At 42.9% G+C, this 25,783-nt stretch overlaps 1 protein-coding gene across 2 annotated transcripts in view; it reads right to left on the bottom strand.

Annotated features, from left to right (window-relative positions):
* ABHD3 (abhydrolase domain containing 3, phospholipase) overlaps positions 1-25,783 on the bottom strand; it is a 57,341-nt gene that overhangs the window by 2,915 nt on the left and 28,643 nt on the right. Inside the window, exons 5-8 of one of the 2 annotated variants that reach the window (XM_068993832.1) lie at positions 9,672-9,784; positions 2,980-3,153; positions 568-616; positions 323-488 (exon numbers count right to left, since the gene is read on the bottom strand). In XM_068993832.1, the coding sequence (XP_068849933.1) occupies positions 323-488; positions 568-616; positions 2,980-3,153; positions 9,672-9,784 (502 nt within the window). The remainder of the gene's footprint in view (positions 1-322; positions 489-567; positions 617-2,979; positions 3,154-9,671; positions 9,785-25,783) is intronic. The other variant, XM_068993833.1, reaches the window with a different exon arrangement.

Here is a 25,783-nt window from a genome sequence, read left to right as displayed (position 1 = left end):
GTACTGTAACATAGCCTGTCCAAAGAACACATACTTGATAAGAAAGAGAGGTTGTAAGAATGAATACAAGCAAAATACTGAGAGCCATTAATTTGTTCTGAGGCTCTCACAGTAGACTAGAGAAGAATATATGAAAATGTTTAAAGTGATATGAAGCATTTAGATACTAAATTATGAGTATCAAGCTATTTTTTTTCTGTTTATCACAGTGGAAAACAGTATATGAGTGACATTTTGGTTCTTATTATTGTATTTTCCCACAAAGAACATTATTTGTAAACAGTTGATTCATGTCAAAATGTATACAAAGATGTTAATTTACCATGACTGGGTGAAAAAACATCATCCACAGAATTCAGACACAATACCGGAATCCCTACTGACTTCAGTCTCCGATTTGGACTGGCATCAGTGTAATAGTCATCAATTGTCTGGTAGCCAAACATGACAGAAGTGAATCGCTTATCAAATTCTCTTATGGATTTAGCCTGAAAAACAGAAAACAACTATATATGTTCCTGGAATCAAAAGAGGAAATAAAAGTATTACATAAAGTTTCTCTCCTACCTTCATGACATGGTCCATGTCAATTTGTTTTACAAACATATGCCGGTGCCTGGAAACAAAATTTCAAAAATAAAAAAATTAAGGTCATTCCCATCTCAAACACACCTAATAATAAGTAATTTAGCACAGGACATAAAGTTATTACTCAATAAAATGTTTATTGACCTTCCCTGGTGGCTCAGTGGTAAACAATCTGCCTGCCAGTGCAGGAGACGTGGGTTTGATCCCTGGGTCGGGAAGATGCCCTGGAGGAGGGCATGGCAACCCACTCCAGTATTCTTGCCTGGGAAATCCCATGGACAGAGGAATCCAGGGGGTTGCAAAGAATTGGACACAGCTTAGCAACTAAATAACGATAAACAACAACAAAATATTAATATTTACTTAATCAGACATAGCAGGAATATATTGGTAATTGTTCTGAAGACTCTTTTTAAAGATTATTTCTTTTATTGAATGAATCTTTAAATTCTATAGGGCTTTACCATCTTGACAAGTTTCATACATATGATTTCATTATATATAATACTGTGTGTGCCCAGTTATGTCCCAACTCTTTGCAACCCTTTGAACTGTAGCCTGCAGGCTCCTCTGCCTATGAGATTTTTTGAGGAAAAAGTACTGGAGTGGATTGCCATTTCCCTCTCCAGGGGATCTTCTGGACCCAGGGATTGAACCCATGTCTCCTGTGTCTCCTGCATCTTTTAAAAAATCCCCTACCCCTGTATTGCCCCTCCCTCTATCCCTATCCCCACTGGTAACCATTAGTTTGTTCTCTGTCTGTAAGTCTGCTTCTTTTTTGTTTTATTTGTTGTACAACTATTTGTTGTATTTTTTAGATTACACACATAAGTGATACCATACAGTATATGAAGAACCTGAAGACATTTTTTTAAAAGGTACTTTTTTCTTAATTATGGAAGAAGCGACCAGTTGCGCAATAATAAACAAAAGTGTTGTTTCATAACAAACTGTACCTACACACTGATGCTATGAAGCTAATTTGGCCAAAAAGGCCCCCACTGAAGCCAGAAGCTTTCAACTGGGTAAATCAATTGAAGATTTACTGTACTCTTTAAATTGGTGTACTGAAAATTAGGATTTATATTTTTGTGTACCTATTTTTAAATGTTGGTCATTTTTCTTGTATAACGCACATTTTAATCCAAATCTTTCTCTTCACTTTTCTTGCTACTGTCCTCCATTTCAGTGACCATGAATAAAAATATGATTCTGTAGTATTTCTAGCAATATTTTATAGTCAACATCCGTGATGTAACAAAGAGGTTGTTCTTTAAATATTTTTTTAATTTTAAAAAAGAATAGGTTAAGTATTTTTTAAATAAAGTAATTTTTAATTAAGGTATGTACGTTGTTCTTTCATTAAAAAAAACAATTGGGCTGTGCCACTAGACAGAATCTTAACCACTAGACTGCCTGGGAACTCCCCAAAAAGTTGACAGTGTCTCATGTCAACTTTCAGGGTAACAATGGTTTTCAATTAAGTTATGTGCAAATTTACTTTTTATTTAAAGTTGTCAATTCACTTTAAAATGCACAGTAACAGTCATCAAAAAATAAACAGAAACATTCCATGTTCTTTGTTATCATACTGTTTATTGTTATCATACTGTTTAACTGTTAGAAGATAACTAAACAATTTCAGAAGGGGACAACAGAGGATGAGATGGCTAGATGCCATCACCGACTCAATGGTCATGAGTTTGAGTGAACTCGGGGAGTTGGTGATGGACAGGGAGGCCTGGAGTGCTGTGGTTCATGGGGTTGCAAAGAGTTGGACACGACTCAGCGATTGAACTGAACTGAAACAATTTCAGAAAAAAACTAATTCACATATAATATTTTGGTAATGTTAAGAATTGTGGGGGCTGAGAATATCCTTATTTTAGGGCCATGCTCCTAAGCCTGTAAAACATACTATGTTCATAACACAAGCTTTAAAAAACATATTATTTAGCTCTGAAAACACTTAACACATTAGTTACTACCCAGGGGAGAATTAGGTACTAATAAGATTAGCGACAAGTAGAAAACCCAGGGAAATAGCCCATAGTTATTCAATACATTCAGTACTATTGTTTTTATTCTCTTAGAATAATTTAGAACAGTGATGAAATGGTGATCTTCAAAATGGGGCAGAGAGACTAGAGGTTGTACAAGGTACATCGTGGTACAGAAAGAAAACATCAGAGCTCTTATCTATATTTTTAGCTTATACAACCCTTTTTATTTTTGTACATATTGACAATAGAAAGACTAATTTGTTACAGTATATAACATAATAGTGCATATAATAAATATATATATACACATTAGCAGTGTTGTCCTTTGAAACATTTTACTGTGGCACTCCAAAAAATTTGGAGACACTAGGTGTTTAAAATGACTTACTTATTCACGGAAGACTGGAGACAAGTTGTCAAATAATAATTAAAAAGCAGCCAGTTCAGTGGTTTCTCCAATGACTCCGAGCAAGCAAAGGTATTCCAACCAACTGAAAAAGTTGCAGCTGCCTTCAAAGGAGTTTTTGGTCCAATTTTGCCCAAATAATTTAAAAGCAGCATTCTAAAATGAGGAAAAACAAAACAGTGACTATATCACAAGACATCCTATTTCTAATTGTGGACTTTTAACTATGGAGAAGAAACATATAAACCAGTGTGTCTAACCCCTTTATCTTGGAAAACCATGAAAATATCTTCTTTCTTTCCTTCTGTTCACATATTTATCTTGAGAATGGATAAATATGGATAGAGAATTTGAGAATGGGACAAAGCATACTGTTGTTAGTTAAATGTGCATCTTTCTTGGAGGTAAAACATCAGGAAAATCCATCATAAGAGTGGTTTTCTTTTTCTTTTTTGAAAATTATATTGGGGTCTATTAAAAATTTGCAATTCCCTGGCCCCACGCCCCCTAGCTGAGTATTTAACTTACTATGGGAGGGGTGTTTCAGGCAAACTTTTTCTATAAAGGGGCACAAAGCAAATGGGTTCTGGTGGCCCTAAAATCTCAGTCACAACCATCAATACTTAACCTTGCGACTGTATTTTAAAACAGCTATAGACATGCGTGAAGGAATGGACATGGCTGTGTTTCAATAAAATATACATAGACATTGAAATTTGAGTTTCATATACTTTTCACATGTTGTGAAATAATCCTTCTTTTCCAACCATTGAAAAATATCATAACCATTCTTAGCTCTTGCACAAAAACAGTCAGATTTGGCTTCCGGCTTGGCACAGGTGAAAGATCACAAGTGGTTTTCAAATGTGTTTGCACACTGAAGTCACCTGAGGAGTTCTAAAAACTGACTGATTTCCGGGTCTCACCTGGAGATTCAGAGTAATTGGTCTGGGTGGCCATTCCAATTGTCTATGCATCCTTCTCCCTGGGCTTCCCAGGTACTAATGATAAAGAACTGCTCTGCCAATGCAGGAGACATAAGAGATGCAGATTTGATCCCTGGTTCAGGAAGATCCCCTGGAGGAGGGCATGGTAACCCACTCCAGTATTCTTGCCTGAAAAATCCCTGGCAGGCTCCAGTCCATGGAGTCACAAAGGGTTGGACATGACTGAAGCAACTTGGCACACATGCACACCTTGCTCTCTACAGCAGTGTCTCAGGGCTCCTTGTCTAGAGTTCAGTTGAGTTGAGTTGAGTTCAGTTCAGTTGCTCAGTCGTGTCCGACTCTTTGAGACTCCATGAATTGTAGCACGCCAGGCCTCCCTATCCATCACCAACTCCCAGAGTTCATTCAAACTCGTGTCCATCGAGTCGGTGATGCCATCCAGCCATCTCATCCTCTGTCATCCCCTTCTCCTCCTGCCCCCAATCCCTCCCAGCACTGGGTCTTTTCCAATGAGTCAACTTGTCGCATGAGGTGGCCAAAGTATTGGAGTTTCAGCTTCAGCATCAGCCCTTCCAATGAACACTCAGGACTGATCTCCTTTAGGATGGACTGGTTGGATCTCCTTGCTGTCCAAGGGACTCTCAAGAGTCTTCTCCAACACCACAGTTCAAAAGCATCAATTCTTCAGCACTCAGCTTTCTTTATAGTCCAACTCTCACATCCATACATGACCACTGGAAAAACCATAGCCTTGACTAGACGGACCTTTGTTGAAAGTAATATCTCTGCTTTTCAATATGCTATCTAGGTTGGTCATAACAGTCCTTCCGAGGAGTAAGCGTCTTTTAATTTCATGGCTGCAATCACCATCTGCAGTGATTTTGGAGCCCCCCAAAATAAATCTGACACTGTTTCCACTGTTTCCCCATCTATCTGCCATGAAGTGATGGGACCAGATGCCATGAATTCGTTTTCTGAATGTTGAGCTGTAAGCCAACTTTTTCACTCTCCTCTTTCACTCTCAAGAGGCTTTTTAGTTCCTCTTCACTTTCTGCCATAAGAATGGTGTTATCTGCATATCTGAGGTTATTGATATTTCTCCCGGCAATCTTGATTCCAGCTTGTGCTTCCAGCCCAGCGTTTCTCATGATGTACTTTGCATATAAGTCAAATGAGAAGGGTGACAATATACAGCCTTGATGTACTCCTTTTCCTATTTGGAACCAATCTGTTGTTTCATGTCCAGTTCTAACTGTTGCTTCCTGACCTGCATACAGATTTCTCAAGAGGCAGGTCAGGTGGTCTGGCATTCCCATCTCTTTCAGAATTTTCCACAGTTTGTTGTGATCCACACAGTCAAAGGCTTTGGCATAGTCAATAAAGCAGAAATAGATGTTTTTCTGGAACTCTCTTGCTTTTTCCATGATCCAGCGGATGTTGGCAATTTGATCTCTGGTTCCTCTGCCTTTTCTAAACCAGCTTGAACATCTAGAAGTTCACGGTTCACGTATTGCTGAAGCCTGGCTTGGAGAATTTTGAGTGTTACTTTGCTAGCATGTGAGATGAGTACAACTGTATGGTAGTTCGAGCATTCTTTGGCATTGCCTTTCTTTGGGATTGGAATGAAAACTGACCTTTTCCAGTCCTGTGGCCACTGCTGAGTTTTCCAAATTTGCTGGCATATTGAGTGCAGCACTTTCACAGCATCATCTTTCAGGATTTGAAACAGCTCAACTGGAATTCCATCACCTCCACTAGCTTTGTTCATAGTGATGCTTTCTAAGGCCCACTTGACTTCACATTCCAGGATGTCTGGCTCTAGGTGAGTGATCACACCATCGTGATTATCTCGGTCATGAAGATGTTTTTGTACAGTTCTTCTGTGTATTCTTGCCACCTCTTCTTAATATCTTCTAGTTCTGTTAGGTCCATACCATTTCTGTCCTTTATTGAGCCCATCGTTGCATGAAATGTTCCCTTGGTATCTCTGATTTTCTTGAAGAGATCTCTAGTCTTTCCCATTCTGTTGTTTTCCTCTATTTCTTTGTATTGATTGCTGAGGAAGGCTTTCTTATCTCTCCTTGCTATTCTTTGGAATTCTGCATTCAGATGCTATGTCTTTCCTTTTCTCCTTTGCTTTTCTCTTCTCTTCTTTTCACAGTTATTTGTAAGGCCTCCCCAGACAGTCATTTTGCTTTTTTGCAAACCTCCATCCATAATTCATCAGGCACTCTATCTATCAGATCTAGTCCCTTAAATCTATTTCTCACTTCCACTGTATAATCATAAGGGATTTGATTTAGGTCATACCTGAATGGTCTAGTGGTTTTCCCTACTTTCTTCAATTCGAGTCTGAATTTGGTAATAAGGAGTTCATGATCTGAGCTACAGTCAGCTCCTGTTCTTGTTTTTGTTGTCTGTATAGAACTTCTCCATCTTTGGCTGCAAAGAATATAATCAATCTGATTTCAGTGTTGACCATCTGATGATGTCCATGTGTAGAGTCTTCTCTTGTGTTGTTGGAAGAGGGTGTTTGCTATGATCAGTGCGTTCTCTTGCAAAACTCTATGAGCCTTTGCCCTGCTTCATTCCGTATTCCAAGGCCAAATTTGCCTGTTACTCCAGGTGTTTCTTGACTTCCTTGTCTGGAGTTAGACTTCCTCAACTGTGGTAGAGCAGTCAACCCAAAGTCACTAGTTTTCTTTTCCTACTCCCTCCGGCTGTTTGTCCCTATCTCCTTTCACATATTTTCCTCTTTTCCTTTTGTTCTATCATTTTTCCAGATTCTACTCTAGTTTTACTTTGGTAAAAGGGACAAGGATGGAATTTAACACAGGACACCAGAAATCCAAGTTTGACATTGACAACTAAGAGAAAGGATAATAGTATAAGTTCTGTTTCTCCTATTTTGCATCCTTTATTTCTCTAATTTCTCAGGTTCTGAAATGAGTAAAAATTCTCTCTCATACTTTTTTTTTCCAACCCAGATGGACTACAGAGTGAATGAGATAAGATATTAGATCAAAAATGGAGATTTCAGGGTTTGCTGTTTTTTGGGGTATTTTTGCTGTTGTTGGATGAGGTTTATTGGAAATGTTAACAGCAGAAAGACACAAATGGCTCCACACTGTGTTTTGAAATTCATCCCAGCTGTAGACTGAGTGACCTGCAGGCTGGACAGATGCCAAAACCCAAGAGCTTCAGCATTTCCATCATGTCACAATCTCCTTCAGTGATTTCCTGATCCAGGGCAGAGACCTCAGGCTGGAGATTTCCCTTTTGAGAACAACTCTTCATAATGACTGCATTCCTTTTTTTATAGTACATGGCTCCCTAAGCTAGTTAAAGGATAATGCTTCTCTCCTGCAAAGGGGTCATTCTAGTGTCTAGTTGTAGTGGCCCAGTTCTTTGGCTGGCAGTCAAGAGGTTTCTGTGAGGCCAGTGTAATGGGCAAATTGAAAGAGCTAGAAACGAACCTCGTAGGAGCAGGAAGCACCAAGAATAGCTGTGACCAAGTAGGTGGGGACACTTTTGGTTATTACTCAGGAGTAAAATAACATCAAGATATTACCCCATAAAAAGACCGTGTCACTTTGATAAGAAAAAGACTCCCTTTTTTCACCAAGAAAAAAAAAAAAGCAGATAGAAAAGATAAAGAACTCACAGATTAAGAGATTTAAGAGACATAATCTGTCCCATATGTGGACTTTATCTGGCTCATGCATGCCTCAAACAAACTGTAAAAACCAGCCAACAGATTGACAGTGAAATGAAATACTGACATTGAATATTTGATGACATTTAGGAATTACTGTTAGTTTTGTTCAGGTGTAATAATATACTGTGGTGGGTTGCTGTTATTGTTTCTTAAGAGACTCTACCTGTCAGAGACACATCAGTTCAGTTCAGTCACTCAGTCATGTCCGACTCTTTGTGATCCCATGAATAGCAGCACGCCAGGCCTCCCTGTCCATCACCAACTCCCGGAGTTCACTCAGACTCATGTCCATCGAGTCAGTGATGCCATCCAGCCATCTCATCCTCTGTCATCCCCTTCTCCTCCTGCCCCCAATCCCTCCCAGCATCAGAGTCTTTTCCAATGAGTCAACTGTTCACATGAGGTGGCCAAAGTACTGGAGTTCAGCTTGAGCATCATTCCTTCCAAAGAAATCCCAGGGCTGATCTCCTTCAGAATGGACTGGTTGGATCTACTTGCAGAGACACATAAATCTCTATAAATGATGTCTGAAAATTATTTTAATGTAATCAAAGTTAAGACGGAATGGAGGGTAGATTATCCTTGAACTAACAGTCACTAAAGCTAGGGTGATGAATATATATGAGGAATCATTATACTCTTTCTACTCATACATACTTGAAAATTTCTGTACATTTTTAAAGCTAGTCTAGGAACCCATTGGGAGACTGGAATGTGACAGTCTCGAGCAGCGTTGATTCCTTGGTGAGACTTAGTTCTGGCTCAAACTGCTGCTTGGCCCCAGGCATAACAGGCGTGGGGATTACCCAGTCTGGGCATAAGGGTCTTAGATGCTTTTGTCTACTGCATCTCCATAAGGAAAAAATGTCAAGCTCTAAACCACATCCCAGAGTGGTAAACCCTCTTGGGAACATGTCACAGTGCTAGGCAACTAGAAAGGGGACTTCCCTTTCAACAATTTACAAGACATTATTATTCAACCAGCTGCAAAGGCTAATGGTCAAGTTCTGCCTTCAGGCACTGAGACTTCAACTCGACAAGAATAGGCATTTCCCTGGAGCCTGTGAATAAAGAATCAGGGCCTGTTTACATAAAGTCTGGCTTTTTACAAATTCAACAATTTATATGATTAAGGGAAGAAAGTTCAGCTGCCACCCTGTCCTTTAAGGTTCTCATTATGGGGCAAAGGAAAAAGTGAAATACTTTCCTTTAAGCACGATTCACAGATTTTGTCTGGGTTTTCTGTACTGATTCAGATTTCTTCCTTTTTAGTAGGTCAAGCCCGACCTTCCATGCTAATGTAAGAAACGTATTCTTTCCTTCTTAGTTTTATGTTTATCAGAATCTAAAAAACTACGGTTAGAGCCAATCTTTCAGAGCCTATCATTTGTAAAGCTGTTCATTTTCAAGTAAGCATGCTCCCAAGACATTTTGAAAATTGACAGATAAATTGACTATAAAATTAAGAAAACATATTTTCTGTTTCCATGTGTTTGCTGATTTTGGACAATGGTTTAGGTCCTCTAAGCACAGCAAAATGCCATATAATAAAAATTTTGTTTCTTATTAAAGCTCACTATTACTACAACAACAACAATTAAAAAAGAAAAAACACAAAAAAACAAACACAAAAAAAATTAGCACAAATGACGCTAGGCTTCCCTGGTGGCTCAGATGGTAAAGAATCTACCTGCAATGAGGGCGACCCGGGTTCAATCCCTGGCTTGGGAAGATCCCCCTAGAGAAGGGAATGGCAACCCACTCCAGTATTGTTGCCTGGAAAATACCACGGACAGAGGAGTCTGGTGAGCTACATACAGTTCATGGGGTCGCAGAGAGTCAGACACGACTGAGCAACTAACATTTTCATCCAACCACATGCAATGAAATATGAAATGTGAGAAACCCAAACATTTGCTTTTAAATGCCCATGTAGCTTATGGTCATCAAAAAGAGGCAGGCATTAGGACCACTTCCCTCAAGGACATTTTAGAAAGGAAAAATCTTACCCTCCCATTGACACTCCTGCTGCCAGAAATGGAGCAGAAGGGTACAGACTGTGAACGTGGTGAATGACTGTCTCCAAGTCTTCAGTGTTAGAACAACAGTAAGTCCTTGGCGTCTGCAAGCAACGACAGGTAAAACACAAAAATTAAAATTGGGAGGGGAATCATTTATATAACACAGAGATGTAAAAAAGAGCAAAAAGTCATAACTAGGAGAAAATGACCTTTGTTTGCACATACTATATGAGTCAGGATAATTTTCAATTTTCTGTCTTGCAGTTCAAATTGATGCCATTTAGAGTCAGTACTACCCGAGTTGGCACTAACAAAAGACTCTGATCACACAAGGAAGCCTGGAGGGAAATGGGACAAGACCAATATAAATACTTTAAACTAGATAGATATGCAGTACTCTATTCAAACGTGTCTCTAACTAAAGAACAGAGTCAATTTAGGAAGAAAAAGTGGAGAATGATACTTTTTTATAGGAAACCAACAACAACTTAGGCCTGACAAAGCCAGAGCAATTGTTTTTTTAATATATAATTTTATTTATTTATTTTTATTTTTGGCTGTGCTGGGTCTTCGTGGCTGAGTAGGCTTTTTTCGAGTTGTGGCGAGCAGGGGCTACTCTAGCTAGGCTCTAGGTGCGTGCAGGCTTCAGTAGTTGCAGCATACGGCAGCAGGGGTAGGGGGGTGGCGGGGGTGGGGCGCAGTTAGCTGTTTCATGGCATGTGGGATCTTCCTGGACCACAGATCAAACCCTTATCTCCTACACTGGCAGGCATATTCTTTACCGCTGAGCCACTAGGAAAGCCCCAAAGTAATTCTTATTTTAAAAAACACACAATCAAGCAAACAAAAAAGGTTTTCAATAATCCACAAAAAAATCTAAACTCCTTCCTGCTCAGGTATAACCTGAGTGCTGTCCACCATGAAGGAGTGTGATTTTTTTTCTGACACTGCCTTCACTCTAGATCAAGCAACATGCAGTCTGCTTTATTAATGAGATATTTTCTTTTTCAATAATACTTCCATATGACCCCAGCTGTGCTACACTGAAAACAGACACTTAAAATGTTAAAATATGTAAAGCTGATTATGCCTCAATACATAATGCATTAAAACTAATGATTTTCATGTGAACCCCATCAATAAGGGCTCTGTTTCCAGCAGAACAGCTTCACAGATGATTTATTTGAGATCTGGGAGCAGAGGGCACTCCTGTCTGTACAATGTATGTGAGAGTGTGTGTGTGAATAAAATATGCATGAGATAAAATAACTAGAAATTTAACAACAAAGAGATAAATCTGGTAACATTGCCCTAATAAAAAATGCCAAAACCAGTTATCTGTACAACCCGGATGGTAATATACCAATAAAATATGACTGGAAGGTTATGTGTCACCCACCATTCAATCACTAATGTGTAGTCTTAGAAAACTGCAATTTTCACTGATCCCTCCAACTAAACTCAAGGTTAGAACACTCCTATTGCCTACTACCATCTTTTTGAGATCTGCAAATATAAAACTCTCCAAAAGACAAATGTTAACCTCACAGTATTTACAATGGCTAACATTTATTGAATAATTAAATTTGTGTCCACAAAACCCCAAGGAAGATCCTATTTAGGAAACCGAGTTATTAATAGAAAATTGAGTTTAGAGAGGTTAAATAATTCCTATAAACTCATGAACAGCTAATACACAATGAAGCTGAGATACTTCCAAAAATACTTTGTGATTAAATGCACTTGAGGGGCACAAATTCAATGTAAAATCTATACAGACCAATGTCTACTACCATGCTTATTCATAGTGACTGCAGAATTTATCACAAGAATTCAGGTGAAAAAAATATCCTTCTTTAGCATTTTTACTGTATTTGTGTTTATTCACATTGCATAGCTTTAAAATTTCTGTATTACTTAATATCAACAATTACCAACACATATTCTTGTTATGCAGGCTTCAAGTGAAGTTAAGTGTATACACACTTGCACACACACACACACAGATACATAAACATACACACAGAGTTGGTGGTGGTGGTTTAATCTCATGCCTGACTCTTTGCGACCCCATGGTCTGTACTGTAGCCCACCAAACTCCTCTGTCCATGGAATTCTCCAGGCAAGCATACTGAAATGAGTAATTTGCCAAAAGTCACAAAGCAGCAAAGCACAGGGTTTATGTCTGTAGTAAGTAAACTAGTTCTCATAAAGCACTAGGATTCCATGAGATATTTAATAAGCAAATCGATTATCTGGGGCCCTCAGAGATAGGAGCTTCTTTTTCCCTTAATGTTTTTCTCCCAGTGGAGTACACTGAGTTGGAAACCAATAACGCTGGTGTGGAAATGTTAGGTAAGTAGAATAGGAAAAAGGAGTCCAGAATGGCGGTGGCTGAAAGCCAAGGAAGGGCAAAGGCTGCGAAAATAGAACAAAGGAAGGTCCGAGGACCGGAGTGAGGACCTCAGGGAGGACAAACAGCGCTCCTGGCTAGCCCAGTTTACATAGGGCGGGCCCGGGGGGGAGGAAGAAAGATACAAGAAGAGGAGCCAAAGCGCCAGGGGTCTCTCTCCCGAGAGCACACGCTCTCTTTCCCGTGCGCGCGCTCTCTCTCTTCACTTCGCATCTTTTCGGTTGGCATGCCCTCACACCTCGAGGATGTATTTTCCTTTATTTTCTAAATAAAACTGAGCTGCAACACTGAGAGCTGTGATGCGCCGAGGGCTTTAACGTCCATCACTTCAGATTTTTGTTGTGACGAGACAGAACCGAGGAAATGACACACTCCCCTAACATCTATGGTGCCGTGACTCGGATTTAACCTGGCTGAAACAACCTCAATGCGGCCCCCCGCGAGGAGGAGGCCAAGCAAAGCAGGAGCCCAACTCAGCGAAAGCTCCCATGGTGGAAGCGAAACGCGAAGAAAACCCAGCGCAGGGGAAGTGACAAGAAGCCCAGCGTGCTGGAAACCTGGACAGCGAAAAACTAACTCAGCAGAAAGCTCACATGGCTGTCTCAGATTCCAGAAGACCTCCGGTTAAGGTAGGAGGTCCTCGCTGCTATGGCTGGAGGGACGTATGCCTAACGAAATCTTAATTCCTTTAAAATCTCTTGTTTCTTGTCTCCTTGAACCCCGCCACGAACAGGCGAGCGGCAGTGGGCACAAGTGAGGGACTCTGGAGAGGCTACATCTCAGTATGTCCCAAAGGCTCCACTCTCTCCTGAGCCCCAGTAGCTGTTACCCAAGCTGGTGGGGGTTCTTTTGTCCTTAATCTTCTTTGTGCCAAGGATCAAGCCAATGAAAACTGTGAGCACAGGTCAGGTATTCAGCAGATTTTCTGGCAGACTATGAAGGCACATTTTTTCCACTCCTTTTTCCTCTTGTCCTTCAGCTCCTCTCTCCTGGGACTTGAGCCTGGCCAAAACCCATGTTGCCTGGATTCAGGACCTAATGAAGCGCAGGCTCTGATGTCTCATTGCAAACATTCAGTGAGAGACACACCGATAGGTAAGAGGTGGATTTGATAGGATTCAGAGAGAAGCACACTGTGTCCGACTCTTTGCGACCCCATGGACTGTAGCCTATCAGGCTCCTCCATCCATGGGATTTTCCAGGCAAGAGTGCTAGAGTGGATTGCCATTTCCTTACAAGATTAATTTGACATGTCATCTTGGACCCAACTGATTTTAATTGGTTTATGTTATGCCCTTGTGCTATATCATTCTTTCAAAAATTGTGCCCAGCCCCCTTCCCTCCTGTTTCATGCTCTTTTCCAGAGCCCCATCCAGGCCCACAGTGTTGCCTCTACAGTCTTCTAGAGGGACAACCAGAAAATAGCTGGCCCTTGGGAGGGAAATACTGTGTAATATCCAATCCCTCTAGATATTCAGGCCTTATCTTCCATGTTTCCTACAACATGTGCAACACCAGCATCTCTCAGTGAACCCACTAGGGTGGGTGACAGGCACACAATGCCTGCTAGAAGTCCATCAGTTGGCATCCCTTCAAAGGCAACTGGGCTCCCAGGGATAATGTTTGCCACTTTGGGAGTTAGCCCTGCAGGCCATTTGGGCCCAAACCCTTACCACCCTTCTCCTAAAGTTATAATCATACCTCCGGATCAAATATCCACTCCACTTTTATGGAACATCTGGTCTTTTGCCTCTTACCAATTTGTTCTTAAGACAATTATTAACTCCTACAACCAGGACCCTGGCCCCATGTAGGCAACATCGCTCCACCCAGCCTAATTATTAAAATATTTTAATGCCCCTAACAGGGCCAGACAACCCACTCCTTTGTCATTACTCCTGTTATTACCTAAAGTGGGTCTATGACAACGAAATGTTTACCATTGGAGACACCCTAACCTGCTCTTACGGAGGACTAGGGGAGGAAATCAGTCACTTACAATCCCTTAGAGCAGTAAGAGGATAAGGCTTATGACCACTTCACCAGGTTCCCGGTCTCAGGGCACAGGCTTGGATTGCTTTGTCATGATATCTATTGCCACCTGTGGTGAACAAACTGGTAATGAGTTAAAATTAAAACCCTTTAATCTTACCCAGCACTGGTCACACTGGAGACCTTGGGGATGCCCAACTCCGGTCTGGGGGTCCCAGGAAGTCAACCTGCCTTGACCTGCTTAGGGATCTGGACCTCGAAACGTTGTCACGCCTCAACCTGCTTGGGGATCCGCCAGTTCAGGGGTCGCAGGAGGTCTTCACGGCTCAACCTGCCCAGGAGCCCAATTCTCTGGAGGCCGACCTGCCTCAACCTGCCTAGCGGTTCGATCTCCAGGAGGCCGTCACACCTCGGTCTGCCTGGGGATCTGCACCCTGACCCGGGGATGCCTGGCTCTCAGGCTGCAACAGTACTGGGTAGGATAAGCTTCAGAAAGACTCACTCCTAAGGAAGTCCACCCATGGAAATACTTGTGGGACTGTGCCCAGTCTCAGCAATAACTCAGGACCCCAACAAGAACACCATTGCCTTTCTGGAAAGGCTAAAAGAGGCCCTCCAAAAGTTTACCAATCTGGACTTGGACTCTTACGAGGGACAGGTGATTTTAAAGGACAAATTCCTGTCCCATGTGCATCAGATATCAGAATAAAGTTACAGCAGCTACAGCAGCAGGCCTCTGCTGCCTCTTTAGATGAGGTGGTCCAGACAGCCATCAATACCTTTTATAACAGAGAACAGGAGAAGGGGGCTAAGGCCCAGGAGAAGGGGGCTAAGGCCCAGGAGAAGGAGAAAAGGAAAGAGACCAGGCATGCCCAGATGCTGGCCGCCTTCTGGGGAAGCCCTAAGGCAAACCCCAAGTCCTTGAAGGACAAGGCATGAGGCAAACACCTAATCTGTAGACAGATGACACTGGGCCAAAGAGTGTCCAAACCATGACAAGTCTCCTAAAACAGCTTGCTATAAATACTATCAACTGAGACATTTGGCAGCACTATGCCCTCGGGACCCAAGAGCCTCAAGGTCAAGTGCCAAGCCTTCCCTCAGGATGGTTCAACAGGACTGAAGCAGCCTGCTCCAACCAGCATGTCTGTCACAGATAACCATCATGGAGCTGGAGCAAAGGGTGCAACTGGATATGGCAGGTAGGCCTGAGAATTTCTTGGTTGACACAGGGGCTACTTACTCTGTCCTAACCTGCTACTCTGGAGCATTCTCCTTCCAAACCTATACCATTTGGGGAGCTACAGAAAAAACAGTTACAAAAAGATTCAGCTAAGCACTTTGTGGCTGGGATGAACAAATATTTTCCCACCAGTTTCTAGTGGTCCCTGACTGTCCTCCTCCCTTATTGGGAAGAAATCTCTCCCTGCCTTTGAAACCTTGCAGCTGTTGCAGTCCTGATAGAAGATGCTTTAAAACTGTCTTTTGAGGGCAAACTAACTATTTTTACCAGCCACTAAGTGAAACAACTCCTAAATGAGAGAGGCCATTTGCAAGCCAGGCTTCAGCAGTACGTGAACCGTGAACTTCCAGATGTTAAAGCCGGTTTTAGAAAAGGCAGAGGAACCAGAGATCAAATTGCCAACATCCTCTGGATCATGGAAAAAGCAAGAGAGTTCCAGAAAAACATCTATTTCTGCTTTATTGATTATGCCAAAGCCTTTGACTGTGTGGATCACAAGAAACTGTGGAAAATTCTGAAAGAGATGGGAATACCAGACCACCTGACCTGCCTCTTGAGAAACCTATATGCAGGTCAGGAAGCAACAGTTAGAGCTGGACATGGAACAACAGACTGGTTCCAAATAGGAAAAGGAGTACATCAAGGCTGTATATTGTCACCCTGCTTATTTAACTTAATATGCAGAGTACATCATGAGAAACGCTGGGCTGGAAGAAGCACAAGCTGGAATCAAGATTGCCAGGAGAAATATCAATAACCTCAGATATGCAGATGACACCGCCCTTATGGCAGAAAGTGAAGAGGAACTAAAAAGCCTCTTGGTGAAAGTGAAAGAGGAGAGTGAAAAAGTTGGCTTAAAGCTCAACATTCAGAAAACGAAGATCTTGGCATCTGGTCCCATCACTTCATGACAGATAGATGGGGAAACAGTGGAAACAGTGTCAGACTTTATTTTGGGGGGCTCCAAAATCACTGCAGATGGTGATTGCAGCCATAAAATTAAAAGACGCTTACTCCTTGGAAAGAAAGTTATGACCAACCTAGACAGCATATTGAAAAGCAGAGATATCACTTTGCCAACAAAGGTCCACCTAGTCAAGGCTATGGTTTTTCCAGTGGTCATGTATGGATGTGAGTTGGACTGTGAAGAAAGCTGAGTGCTGAAGAATTGATGCTTTTGAACTGTGGTGTTGGAGAAGAGTCTTGAGAGTCCCTTGGACTGCAAGGAGATCCAACCAGTCCATCCTAAAGGAGATCAGTCCTGAGTGTTCATTGGAAGGGCTGATGCTGAAGCTGAAACTCCAATACTTTGGCCACCTCATGCGAAGAGTTGACTCATTGGAAAAGACCCGGTGCTGGAAGGGATTGGGGGCAGGAGGAGGAGGGGATGACAGATGATGAGATGGCTGGATGGCATCACCGACTCGATAGACATGACTTTGAGTGAATTCCGGGAGTTGGTGATGGACAGGGAGGCCTGGAGTGCTGTGATTCATGGGGTCACAAAGAGTTGGACACGACTGAGCGACTGAACTGAACTGAACTAATCAAAGAATCCTCAGATATCAAGTCGTGCTAATGGAAAATCCAGGCCTCACTATATCCCCTTGTGAGGTTCTAAACCCAGCCACCCTCCGGCCTACCCCCGAGGGCTCTCTCCCCTTTCACTCTTGCCTAGAAACCTTGGACCAATGGACAAAACCCCAAGAGGGATTGTCAGAAGATCCTCTGACCAATCCTGAGAAAATCTGGTACACTGATGGAAGCAGTTTTGTCTTGGATGGAAAAAGAAGAGCCGGATATGCAGTAGTCTCCAATTTTGAGACCATAGAGGCTAAACCAGATACTTTGCTACCAGGTACTTCAGCCCAATTAGCTAAGCTCATAGCCCTGACTCTAGATTTAGAGCTGGGAGAAAGAAAGAGTAGCCATTTACACTGACTCCAAGTATCCTTTTCTGGTGCTACATGCACATGCTCCTATTTGGAAAGAAAGAGGCCACTTGACCACCCGAGGGTCCCCAATCAAATATGGTGATCAAATCCTTAGACTTGGAGGTAGTCCATCTGCCCACTGAGGTTTCAGTCTCCCACTGTAATGGACACCAAAAAGGGAGCATGGAAGTCGCACGGGGAAACCAAGCAGCTGATCAGGCAGCTAAAAGAACAGCATTACAGAACAATGACCAATAGGGGTTGCCACCTTAGTTCCACAGACTAATTTGCCAGAAACGCCTTCATATACTGAAGGTGAGACTCTTAAAGCTAAGAGTAAGGGCTTTCGAGATCATATGGGGTGGTTCCAAAAGGAGGGACTCCTTTTTCTGCCTGGGAACCTCCAATGGAAGTTGGTTAACTGCTTACATGCCACCACTCATTTAGGGGAAAAGACCCTCCAAAGATTACTAGAAAGGTCCTTTAGAGGAACAGGCCTCCAAATGACTATAAGGCAAGTGGTCTCCTCTTAGCCCAATTTAACAACACCCAAGGAGCTCAAAGACCCCAGCTGGCCCATCCCATCCGACGACGTGGGACCTACCCAGGAGAGGACTGGCAGATGGACTTCAGCCAGATGCCAGTTTCTCCAGGGTATAAATACCTATTAGTCATGATAGATACATTCACAGGATGGATTGAAGGCTTTCCCACTCAGACTGAGGGCTGAGGAGGTGGTAAAAAAATCTGCTCCATGAAATCATTCTGAGATTTGGTCTTCCCAGGTCATTACAAAGTGACAATAGGACATCATTTACTAAGTCACCCAAGGGGTCTCTAAAGCATTGGGCATTACTTATTATCTCCATTGTACCTGGAGGCCTCAGTCTTCAGGAAAAGTAGAAAGAGCCAACCAATTCTTAAAATCAGTGATAAAAAAGATAACCCAGGAGACTTCCCTGGGATGGAAGGGAGCTTCCATAACAATAGCTTTCCTCCACACCTGTACTGCCCCTAAGGAATAGGTTGGTCTTGGTCCTTAAGAGATGCTATATGGGAGACCTTTTGTTTATGTCAATGACCTCTTCCTAGATCCAGAGGCTCAGACTCTCCAGTCTTATACCATGGCCATTGGTCAATTCCAACAGGATATACACTTGTGGGATGTGAACCAGGACCCAAAGGATTCTAACCAGTCACCACTATATGCTCCAGGGACTCAAGTCCTAACTAAAGTCTGGAAAGATGGCCTCAACTCCAGCCCACATGGAAGGGCCCCTACCCTGTAATACTTTCTACCCCACAGCAGTCAAGGTACCAGGACATGACTCCTGGATTCACTACTCACGAGTCAAGCCGTGGAAGAAAACAGAAGAGGACACTCAATACACCTGTGAGCCCCTGGGGGATCTCAGATGCCTATTCAGGACTACAAATGAGTGCCATGCTAATGAACACCCCAAAAATCTGGTTTCTGGGGATAAGATTTCTCAGGACTGCTCTAAAGAGCCAACGGCTTGGCAGGGGTTGTACTCCAAAACAGACAGGAGATAGATCTTCTGATCCCTGAATAAGAAGGCACTTGAGCCATCCTGGCAATGGGAATTTGGAGTTGACTAATGCCCCTACTAGTCCTTGTTATGCCATATTGATGCTGCTTATGATTGCTCCATGTTATTATCAATTGTCTAACCTGTTTTGTCTCGGCCCAGGTCAACAAGCTACAACATGCAGTGCCAGTTCAACAAGGGGATATAAAACTACCGCTGACCACGGAAAATATCACTGACCGGTGGCTGGACACTATTATAAGGATTCTGAGGCCTGAGACTAGAAAAGGGGGGAGGCCCAATGCCCCTCGCCATCCCAGTTCAGCAGGAAGTAGCCAGAAAGACCTCGACGCCCCTATTCCCAAAGAACTGGGCCTCCCATCTCTTGAGGGGGGAATGTTAGGTAGTTAGAATAGGACAAAGGAGTCCAGAATGGCAGTGGCTACAAGACAAGGAAGGGAAAAGCCCGTGAAAATAGAAGAAAGCAAGGTCCAAGGACCGGAGCGAGGACCTCAGGTAAACAAACAGCACTCCTGGCTGGCCCAATTACATACGGCAGGCCCATGGGGACGAAATAACATATACAAAGAGGAGCCAAAGGGCCGGGGGTCTCTCTCCCGCGCGTGCATGCTCGCTCTCCCTCTTCTCTTGGCATCTTTTGGGTCCGCATGCCCTCACGCCTCGAGGACGTATTTTCCTTTATCTAAATAAAACTGTGCTGTAACACTATCTGAGATCTGTGATGCGCCAAGGGCTTTAACGTCCATCGCTTCAAATTTTTGTTGTGATGAGACAAAACCGAGGAAATTACACTCCCCTAACAGATCAAAGCTCCCAGCATTCTGAAACTCAGCACACCCAGAGCCTTTCTGGCATCATCTGCCTGGTTCCAGCCCTTCCCTAGGCTCCCGTGATGACTGTGTCCCGTCTTCCTCTGGCTGCTGGCTTTCCATTTCCTGCCAGTTCCTGTCATTCTTCCTACCACCCCAAAAGGGAGAATTCAGTTCTAGAAGTTCTGTCATAGGCCTGCATCTGCTCATTCTCGGGTCCACACCCAGTTCCTGGAGGTCCCATTTACCCTCACAGCTTCACCAACTACCTCTTGTTGTTCAGTCACTCAGTAGTGTCCAGCTCTTTCCGACTCCATGGACTGCAGCATGCCATGCTTCCCTGTCTTTTGCTACCTCCTGGAGTTTGTTCAAACTCACGTGCCCTGAGACGGTGAAGCTATCTAACCATCTCATCCTCGGCCGCCCCCTTCTCCTGTTGCCTTCGGCTGCAACTAAACCTGAATCTCCAGGCTCTTCTTCTTCCTGAGCTCCAGATGCAAATTCTAAAGTTCTAGAAGTAAAGTACTATCTGTACTTCAAACTCAGACTGCCCCAAAGCAAACCCTTTTATCTCTTCATGAAAATTCCGAATGCTTCCCCTAACTTCCCGTTTTCCTGTGAATGACGTCTTCATTTTCTTAGTTAAAACTGTAGGTGACATTGCCTTCTTCCCTTCCCTTAACCCACAGTCAATACACTTCCAAGTCCTATAGCTTCTTCCTCTCCAGAATCTTTGCAGAACACACAGGCAAGCCCTTCTTTCTACTCGAGTAAAGACCTGGTATGTTAGATTCTCTCAGAAGGCCCCTGGGACAAAGGTGAGTGGTTCATTTGAAGATATAGCAGCAAGTGGGACCAAGGGAGTGGTGAGTGAGTCAGGAAGGGTAGGAAGCAATCAGGAATGTTAGCCAGCAGTTTGTGGCGGTGCCTGACTGGGACTCAATCCCATTGGGGCACTTTGGGAGACTGTTGAACAAAGCTGAAAGTCATCTCAACTGAGTGGCAAGGGAGCTGGGTTATTGATCCACCAGGAAATGGCAACCCACTCCAGTATTCTTGCCTGGGAAATCTCATGGGCAGAGGAGCCTGGCGGGCTACAGTCCATGGGGTCGCAAAGAGGCGGACACGATTTAGCGACTAAGCACGCCCAGTTAACTTCACCATTGGTGGAAGGCATCCTAGAGATTAACCCCCTGGCACCTGGTCTGCCCTCAGCAGCCTTCTGTGGCTAGAGGAGGCCCTCCCCAACGCCCCCGTTGGAGATGCGAGTGCCTGCAGTGGGAAGCCATCAGGAAGGCTAGGTGGGAATGGTATGTATCAAGAGGAAAAAGTCGTGGGAGGGGTGTGGCACCAGCCTTCTCAGCTCCCAGGCCTCTGTATCTTTCACTTGGACCATGAGGTGATACCCTCTGACACGGTTAACTCCCAGCCTTTCCTAATAACCATCCATAATCACACATCCCACTCACTGCAAGATTAATCTTCCTAGAGAACATTTCTAGCTCTAATCAGGACAGTTTCTGATTAAAATGCTCCATTAGCTTTCCATTGCTGACTGAATTAAATACAAAGTCCCCTGTTAAGGCCCTTCATAATATGCCCAGTCACTTTTCCAGCCCTGTGTTTCACTATTCCTCCACCTGTATGGATTCTGGTCCATGGACCCTGCCCCTCTCTTGTCTGCTAAGTCTCTCAATACCCTTGCAACCTGTGTAAGCTTCTGCCACATGCCCTGCAAGGTCAGCTCTGCCTGTGAAATCATGCCTTGAACTAATTCAAAAAACGTCAGACCAAAGGTCAGACTTGGCCCCTATTATCCCAAGGAACTCACAGCCTTTCCCAATTCTATCCCGACTTGTCCTGGCCAGCCTGCTCCCAGCCCTTGTGATGTTTGTGAGGTTCTCTCTCTTACTATCTTGCTCTTCTCCGTCTTGAACAGTCATTAAACACTTGTCAGATTACACGGAAATACACAGGATGGAAAGTGAGATGATCTGGTAACTTCAGACATGCAAAACTATGTAGTTATATCACACAACCTCTCGCTACTTGACGGGGCTCCAACAGGAAACATCATATGCTTTCTTCATAGGACTTCACTCCCACTAAAGAAAGAATTCATCTAGGACACACAGCGAAGACATTTTTTGGGGGTAATACATCAAGTTGGTAGGTCTGGCAGAAATTTTATTCAGATTTGAAGATATAATTTTATAGCATCTTTTAAATTAACTGGAGGATGATTACTTTACAATATTGTATTGGTTTCTGCCATACAGCAACATGAATATACACATGTCCCTTCCCTTTTGAACCTCCCTCCCACCTCCCACCCCATACCAACCCTTTAGGTTGCCACAGAGCATCTGATTTGAGCTCCAAGCTTCATGCAGCAAATTTCCTCAGGCTATCTATTTTACATATGATGATGCATGCGTTTCAGTGCTACTCTCTCAATCTGCCTCACTCTCCTTTCTCTGCTGTGTCTGCAAGTCAGCTCTTTATGTCTCTGTCTCTTTCACTGCCCTGCAAACAGGTTCATCAGTACCATCTTTCTAGATTACACATATATGTGTTAATAAATGATATTAACGTCTTTTTAGATAAAACATGTTAGTTAATTCTCTTCTTCCCAACCCAGGGATTGAACCCAGGTCTCCTGCATTACAGGCAGGCTCTTAACCGTCTGAACCACCAGGGAAGCCCCAGTTGCTGAGTGAAGTCACTCAGTCGTGTTCGACTCTTTGCGACCCCATGGACTGTAGCCCACCAGGCTCCTCCATCCATGGAATTTTCTAGGCAAGAGTACTGGAGTGTGTTGCCATTTCCTTCTCCAGGGGATCTTCCCGACCTGGGGATCGAACCTGGGTCTCCCGCATTGCAGGCAGACACTTTACCATCTGAGCTACCAGGGAATCCCACTAGCAACTATCATATTGCAGTCATCCTTGCCTTATTTCATGCTTCCAGAAAAGAGGTAAAGTAAGCCACATCTAATCACTAAAGGAAGGAAGAATGACCTGGCAGGATTCAATTGAGTGATGAACTCCTTTTATAGTAAAAAGAGGATGAGAAAGGTATTCTTAAAAAATGCAGAAAAATCTAAAGCAAGGATAACCTTCAAGCAGACATTGGACACAAGTATTTTTACAAGTTAGACAGAATAATTTGATGATAATTACAAACCAAGATTATTCATATTATTCAACTGCAACTATGATCAGAGAGAAACAATAGTAATTTCTTAAATGGCTATTAGAGTTATTTTTTTTTTTAACACCAAAACATTTCATATTAGGATATAGCTGATTAACAATGTTGTGATAGTTTCAGGTGAACAGGGAAGGGACTCAGCCATACATAAACAGGTAACCATTCTCCTTCAAACCCCCTCCCATCCTTGCCGGCACATAACACTGAGCAGAGTTGCATATGCTATACAATAGGATTTTGTTAGTTATCCATTTTAAATTAAGCAGTGTGTACATGATTGTCAGAAGTTAGTTTTTTAAAAAAAGCCTTGATGAGAATAATGTAGTAAAATTAATTATAAATTATACATAATAGATCAGAAAAGAATAAAGCATAGATTTTATATTTATCTATGAATGATATCTAATTTACCCATAACTTCCAAAAAGTAGACACAGTGATTTCCCCTTATCCTGAAAGAGAATTTTCTTGTCCTGATTTAAAAGTCATTTGTTTTATAAAATGCAAATTTCATTTTAAAAATGTGGAGAGTATAGAAAAAATTAAAATTCACCCTGTTAATCGGATAGCCTGACTCTCCCTAGCTATTCTGGGAGCAGATTAATTTGTTAATCTGAAGAAAAAGCCATAACCCAGGACCTTTCAATGCCTGCCGCATTTCCTACACTGAACCAGGCCAGCTCATAAAAAGAGTTCAGTTTTCTATCCAGAAAAAAATAAAACTGGAAAAGGTACACAAATATCTTTTTTTAAATCACTTACATTTCACATTTACTCTAATGTCTTGGTAAACACCAAGAGCTTAAGATATTTCATTTTACAGTCTTCTTCTTACTAGTATTTAAAGGTCTGTACTTAAATATTTGATAAGATGATGCTTAAATAAACTCTGTGAAATCTTGTATGGATGTAGGCTACCCTAAAAGGGATAATCCACTTATAATAGGACTAACTATGCTTCTGTCAACTACAAATTGGCACTTACCAAGGGCATTGCCAACAACTGAACAACAAAGGCATTTGCCAACTGCCTCTACGGAGATTGAGCCCCATGTTGCTATAGCTGTTGACCTGCAACAACCCCTGCGGGAGTTCAGGGGAGTGAGGCACTCTGGGCTCCAGGGAATCTGGTGGACTTTAGATAGTTGGATGTTTTTAGGAACAGATTTTATGATCTCCGTCCTTGCATCTGCTCATATCTAGAGGAGCACTAAATCCCTCATGGTGACATCAGACTCTCATGACTAACAAAAAACCTTTTGTAAAACGCGTGCTTCATGGTACTGAACTCCCCCTTCACCAAAACCTTATATACTGACTTTCCCCCACTAGCCGCTTTGGAGCAGTCTCTCAGAGCTATCTGGGATGCAGCTTCCCGGGCTGCAGTCCTCATTTTGCCACAAATAAAACTTAACTCACAACTCTAAAGTTGTACGTCATTTTTAGTTGACACTTCTGAACTGCTCTCCACATTTTTGTTGTTGCGTTGTTTTCTTTTCACTCAACCTACTCCCAGTCCAGTACTTAGTGAGCTGCCCAAATCATTCTTAGGAAAACTGACCCTATTTCTGGAAGCTGAGTTTGTTAAATAAGGAGTCAGAGAAAACAAATGTATGTGCATCTCTAAGCAAAACCAGCTCTGTAATGAACAATCATTTCACCTCCATGGATAGACATACAAAACCACCAGATAGTTAAATATGCCTGAGAATTCGTTAATTATTTAAAATAACCAACCACAAAACAAAGGGCCCCAGGAAATATCTTGGCCAACTCTGAGGCCAAGATAGCCCGTACGCCCTGTTCCTGCTAACATTCTGGATGGCTATCACACATGCTTATGCCGTCATGCTGCAAAGCAACTCCGATAAATGAGCACAGTTTGTTAGTGGCTTAGAGCAGGTCAGCCATACAGACAGGAGTTCTCAGATCAGGATCTTAAGAAACCTGGGACTCCCCACCACCTCACAGTGATTTTCAGCCCGGCCTACAGAAAGAGGGCGTTAGGACAAAAACAGACCCGGGGACTCCACCCCAGTTCAAACGAATCAGAATCTTTGGAGGATGGCATTCAGAGATCAGATTTTTTGAAGTTCTCCAGAGGATCCTACTGTGCAGCCAGGGCTGAGAAGCAACTGCTCAAAGGGAATAAAGAACCAGGGTGAGAGCTGAGCCAAGAGAGGAGGAGGCTGCAGTGACAAGAATGACAAAGCCTACCTAGAGTGACTGGGGAAGAGAAACGTCTAGTTCTACAGGGATTGCCTGCAGCGCACGGAGAAGTGCTGCTAAACAGCGCACAGCAAACCCCTGGCGGCTCAGACGGTCAAGAATTCGCCTGCAATGCAAGAGACCCGGGTTCTATCAGAAAGAACCCCTGAAGAAGGAAATGGCAACCCACTCCAGTATTCCTGCCTGGAGAATCCCATGGACAGAGGAGCCTGGCCAGCTACAGTCCGTGGGGTCACAAAGAGTCAAACATGACTGACTAACACGGCACAGAGAAACACTTCAATAAATGGTAGCTGGTTAGCACATCATTGTTACTCCTAAAATTATAACTGTTATTCCTTAAAGATATACCATTCCTAAAATTCTTTTTTAAACTTATTTTTAACTAGATGATAATTGCTTTACAACATTGTGTGGTTTCTGCCATACAACAACATGAATCAGCCGTAAGTGTACATATATCCCCTCCCTCTGGAACCTTCCTCCCACCCCACCCCCACATCCCACTCCCCTTGTTGCTGTTCAGTAGCTAAGTCATATTTGACTCTTTGCAGCCCCATGGAGTGCAGCGTGTCGGGTTCCTCTGTCCTTAGGATTTCCCACCCCTCTAGGTTGTCACAGTCCTGCAGTCCATGGCATGCTGGAGTCCATGGGGTCACAAAGAGTAGGGCACTACTTACAAGACTGAACAACAAG

Source organism: Capricornis sumatraensis, chromosome 21 (assembly GCF_032405125.1).
Source record: "Capricornis sumatraensis isolate serow.1 chromosome 21, serow.2, whole genome shotgun sequence".
Taxonomy (NCBI): domain Eukaryota; kingdom Metazoa; phylum Chordata; class Mammalia; order Artiodactyla; family Bovidae; genus Capricornis; species Capricornis sumatraensis.
The sequence above is the reverse complement of the archived record's forward strand: the minus strand, read 5'-3'. Positions and strand labels throughout refer to the sequence as shown.